Source organism: Papaver somniferum, chromosome 3 (assembly GCF_003573695.1).
Source record: "Papaver somniferum cultivar HN1 chromosome 3, ASM357369v1, whole genome shotgun sequence".
Lineage (NCBI taxonomy): Eukaryota > Viridiplantae > Streptophyta > Magnoliopsida > Ranunculales > Papaveraceae > Papaver > Papaver somniferum.
This window is the reverse complement of record NC_039360.1, coordinates 6,733,864-6,739,094: the sequence shown is the minus strand read 5'-3', so window position 1 is coordinate 6,739,094 and position 5,231 is coordinate 6,733,864. Positions and strand designations below refer to the sequence as shown.

General features: G+C 39.2%; 1 protein-coding gene across 2 annotated transcripts; it reads left to right on the top strand.

Annotated features, from left to right (window-relative positions):
* The first annotated feature begins 2,444 nt into the window (after positions 1-2,444).
* LOC113355234 (pectinesterase/pectinesterase inhibitor-like) lies at positions 2,445-4,945 on the top strand. 2 transcript variants are annotated; one of them, XM_026598055.1, is made up of 3 exons: positions 2,445-3,701; positions 3,897-4,547; positions 4,629-4,945. In XM_026598055.1, the coding sequence occupies exons 1-3, from the start codon at positions 2,477-2,479 to the stop codon at positions 4,634-4,636; spliced, it is 1,884 nt and encodes a 627-aa protein (XP_026453840.1). In that variant the 5' UTR covers positions 2,445-2,476; the 3' UTR covers positions 4,637-4,945. The 2 variants fall into 2 exon arrangements, with proteins under 2 accessions (XP_026453840.1, XP_026453839.1); XM_026598054.1 differs by having other exon boundaries at positions 2,446-3,701; positions 3,897-4,945.
* The last annotated feature ends 286 nt before the right edge of the window (positions 4,946-5,231 follow it).

The following is a 5,231-nucleotide window of genomic DNA, read 5'->3' as shown; positions in this document are numbered from 1 at the left end:
TCTTCGTTCTTGTAATCTTCTTTCTATATCGCGCGTATTTTCTCTTTCGCGTACTCCTCGTTCGTATTTTGCAAGGATGTTTTGCACTTCTCTATTTATATTATGTCGTTTTCTTCTTCACCTTGACGAACTTCTACTCGTCTGAGTTTCTGTTTCTCCAGTATTAGTTCGCGCTTGTATATCCTCATTCAGTCGGTTGTTTTCTTCTGTTAACAAGGCGTTCTGTCGTGCCAAGTTTGCACGTTCTTCTGCTTGCTCCGTATCTCTTGCTCTAATTCGTTCGATTTCTTTCCTCAGTTCTCTTTCAATTCTTCTATCTTGTGTGAGACGTTCTCTCAATTGTTGGATGGTCAGATTGTCCTTATTATGAGGATTCTCGCCTCTTCCTTGTATTGTTTGTTCCTCATCCTCCAGTGTTTCGGTATCAGTCGTGTGTACGACACTTTCTTTATAGATGACCCTCTCTTAGTTGTTATTTTGTTGGGTTGGGTTTCGGGCGACAACATTGTCGTTCTTCTGGCCCGTTTCTATGATGGAGAGTAAGTTGTGATTACGGTTATGTCGCTCTAAACCTCTTCTCTCTCCAGCAGCTAAAGTTTCAGCTTCATCTCTTGTTCCCTTTCTATTTTCCACTCTGTCACTTCTCCGTGTAGCGATGACATGTCCTGCTCTTGAAGCGGTTCCCACCATCCTGCCCGCGAGGAGTGTAAGTGAATGAACTTTGGTCTGGTTGTTGGCTACTGATAAAGAATCTTAAGGATGATATCCGACAGAGTATTGCTCAGTTTTTTGAAGAGTAGAAGGTTTTTTCGACAGGAATTTTTTCAAATGAGACAGTGGTGATGCTCTATCAAAACTTCATGATGGGACGAAAGAAATGAAAACAATGTAGAGTTGTGATGATGATAATAACAATGATGGCTTCAAACAATCAAATGGCGAGTTCTCATGGTGGACAGAAAAATGATAGTAATGAAAATAACAAACGAACTTCTAAAGATGATTACTTCTAGCTGATAACTAGCAGGTGAGGATAAATCCTCCCTGTTTCTAACGCTAAAATGTAGTTGCGAAAAATCCCACAACTACACCCGTTGTAATGATAACAACACAAAGCTTAAGTCATGTGTATCAACTCAAACATTAATGATATTGTTCATCACTTTGACGCTAAAATGATCTTCACAAACACTTTTTATTAAAGGTGTGGAGTTCTTACAATGATCACAAGATGAACTTACATACAACAATGGAGAAATATATGATTGATACTCAGTTATAATAATGGATATTTTCTACTCTTCTTAGTGGTTTCTTTAGCCTTTCTCTCTCAACTGAACTCTCTCTCTCTCTCTCCATCATTTTTGAACCCTTATATATGCAAATATATATGTAGAAGACAACTAAGGTTCACATGAATGATCTCTGTTAACTGATCTTATTTCAGTTTGTCTTATTCTCCAGGCTTTGGGAAGATGTCGCTGTCCTTCGCGCTATTTGCTATGTCTTTCGCACAACTCCTTTTGAACCGACCTTCGCTTTATTTTCATCGCATGGTAACTTCTTCGCACTCTTTCTTTACTATCGTGTTTATATTCTTCGCCTTAATCTTTGATTATCGCAATAACTTTATGTTTGGAGTTGTCTTATCTGGGGCGAAGTTAAGTTATGTCTTGTGCTATATTTCGCCCCTATATTTGAGATTGTCACGTTTTTGAGCAACAAATAAATGTTCCAATACCTCGCTCTCTTGTACTCCACGTACCCAGACTCGACATATTTTTGAGTCAGATGACTTAGATCCGACTCACCCCGGACTCGTCATATTTTTGTGTCAGATGACTTAGGTCTGACTCGAAAAACAAACATTTGGAATCAGATCCGAATGACTCGGCTAATTTTAGTCAGTTTTAGGCGAGTCAGAACTAGACGAGTCAGACAAGAGAAAAATAAAATAAAATGATACAACATATCATCTATTGTGTACCTAAAACTATCAGAGGTTCATGTTGTTTCAAGTTCATTGAGACTTCAAAATAGGATAATATAATTAAATTTGGCAGATTCATTGCATCCATTCCCATCATTTTAACGGTCTAAATGAACGTTTTGTGCACTAATTAATAGTGGAATGGAGAAATGCACAATGGTCGTCGGAAATAGAAAATGTCGAACTTAGGAGCTAGATTGATGATTCCTGCGTCTCACCTTTATACATGGTGGTTAGATAATCTACTAGAAATAATTAAGGATTGACGCCGAATTCAAACTGACTATGTACACTCAAATATCTATCTCTGTAAATTCTTTTCAGCCTTCCATTGTGTAGTAAATTTTTCCTCTTTATTCTTAACTAACTTAACTAACTTAACTAACTTTCAAATTTCCTCGATTTATCTCTCAAGTCTCAGCCTATATAAATAAATCCTTTGTGTCATCATAATAATTCACATTTTCTTAACAATTAAAATCAAATATGTCGATTCAACATAAGAAGAATAATTTAGCGATGATGAGCGCCTCCTGGATGGTGCTAGTATTCGTCATTGCAGCTCATGTCGATGCCATTCGCGGTGTTGATATCATTGGCGGTGTATTAAACACCACCAAAAATGTCATTGGTGGTGTGCCACTGTTCAATGCCACCAATAAGCCAATCGGGCCAATCGGGGCTATTTGCAAACTAATGAAGTTCGAACAAGTTTGCATTGATACCTTAAACAAAGCGGAACCCCGCCACGTAAATGATCCGAAAGAACTTATTAAGATTGGATTCCAGTCGAACTTGGTACAACTCCATGGATCTCTCAGTTTTTCAGGAGGGTTGCTGAGGCGGGAGAGAGAACCAAGGGCCAAGTTAGCTCTTCACAATTGTCAGGAACTCATGGATTATGCGATCGATGGTATCAATAGATGTTTCGAACATATAGGTCCTTTGGATATCTTCAAGATTTGTGATGCCGTAAAAGACTTGCAAGTTTGGTTATCGGCGGCCTTGACGTATCAAGATACATGTTTGGATGGTTTCGAAAGTTCAACAAGCAATTCTGGGGTATCCATGAAAGGATCATTGAAGTCTACAATGGAGCTGACTAATAATGGACTTAGCATGGTTTCTGAACTCACAAAAATCCTTAGCATCTTCAAAATTCCATTTCTTCACCATGGAGAACAAACGGAATCAGAATCCGAATCAGAAGCGTCCACTACACAAGGTTTGTTCACAGCAGGGGAACCGAAGTCAGAACCAGAATCAGAATCAACTTCTCAAGAACCGAAGTCAGAATCAGAATCGACTTCTCAAGAATCCAAGTCAGAATCAGAATCGACTTCTCAAGGCTTGTTCACAGCAGGGGACTCGAAATCAGAATCAGAATCAAAATCGACTTTACCAAGTTGGGCCACGGCAGGGCAGCGCAAACTCCTGCAAAGCAATTCCGATTCGATCACTCCTAATGTTGTTGTATCCCTTGATGGGAGCGGTAAGTATAAGTCAGTCGGGGATGCACTCCAAGAGGTTCCTATGAAGAACAAGAAACCATTTATAATTTATGTAAAGGAGGGTGTTTATAATGAATGGGTCAACATTACCAAGCAAATGACCAATGTGATGTTGATTGGAGATGGCGCCACAAAAACAAAGATCACCAACAACAAAGGCTTTACGGATGGGATCAACACTTTTTCAACCGCAACATTCAGTATGTATAGCTCATTTAAAAAATACTACTTCCGTTTTTAGAAAAGAGACACTGTCATTTTTTTCATTTTAACTTAAAAATAGGTCACACCGTGAAAAGTGATATGTATCTCTTTTCTAGAAACGGAAATGATACAAATTTTCATCCTAATATACATATATTAATAATTAATCAAATATGTGTAAAACTTAACAGGTGTCGTTGGAGATGGTTTCATGGCCAAGGACATTGGATTTGAAAACAGCGCAGGAGCAGTTAAACATCAAGCTGTGGCATTGAGGGTCTCGGCCGATATGTCTATCTTTTATAGAGTACAGATTGATGGTTACCAAGACACATTATATGCTCACGCCAATCGCCAGTTTTACAGAGAATGTACCATCACTGGGACAATAGATTTCATTTTTGGTGCTGCAATGGCATTATTCCAGAACTGCAAAATCATAGTAAGGAAACCTATGGAAAATCAATCAAACATGGTGCTCGCCAGTGGAAGGAAAACGAAAAATGACCCAGCTGCCCTCGTCCTCCAGAACTGCACCATCACCGCAGACCCCTTGTTGTTCCCCGAGAGGTTTACGTTGAAGTCCTACTTGGGTCGGCCGTGGAAAGAATATGCAAGACACATAATCATGGATAGTCAAATTGATGACTTGATCGATCCAGCAGGTTGGCATGAATGGATGGGCGACTTTGGCCTCAATACTTGCTTCTTTGCAGAAGTTAATAACAGGGGTCCTGGCGCGGCCTTGACAAAAAGGGTTAAGTGGCGTGGTGTAAAGACGGGAACCCTGCCTCCAGAACATTTTAAACAGTTCACTGCCACTTCTAATGTTATGAAGGGTGGTAAGTTTATCATGACTTCTGGTGTCCCCTACACTGCAGGAATGTGATTTATCATGACTTCTGGTGTCCCTTACAATGCAGGAATGTGATGATGCACATAGTTTCAAAGAGTCTGTCAGATATACAATCTTGACCGGGACAAAAACAAGAAGAAAGCTACCAAAGCGTCTATACTCTCAATACGTCGATTTTTTATGATCAAGTAGGAACTAAGCAGCCGCAATATTTGCATAAGTAGTCAATCCAGTGCTCTCGATCGTTACTAGTGTTTTTTCCTTGCTCTACGAAAACCTGTACGATCATTTTTGTGTGAATGTACATGCATGTTGGTTAGTGGATCAATAAAATTTTGTAATTACTATTTAGTCTATGCTTGTGCAATCCCATCTACCGAGCTAGCTATATTGCAATATGGAACTAAGATCGATCATTCATTATGTATACGTTGCCTACTTGAGAAACAGATACCCTCTTAGTGGCAGCAAAAAGTTAGACAAAAATGAATAAATATGAAATCAGATACAAAGGTATTAACCCTGGCTTGACCACAAATTTTAATTACTGCACTTAAGCTAAGATGGGCTAAAATGTAAACCTAATACAACTAAAAAAATTGTTCGGGAGTGGCTTAAGACAGGCCTAGCCTGGTTGTACTTCGGCCACCGGTCAATGGTCAAAGTCAAC

Coding starts and splice junctions, on each gene's coding strand:
- LOC113355234 (XM_026598054.1), top strand. CDS start 2,477: ATGTCGATTCAACATAAGAAGAATAATTTAGCGATGATGAGCGCCTCC. Junction 3,702..3,896: donor TTTTTCAACCGCAACATTCA/GTATGTATAGCT, acceptor AAAACTTAACAG/GTGTCGTTGGAGATGGTTTC.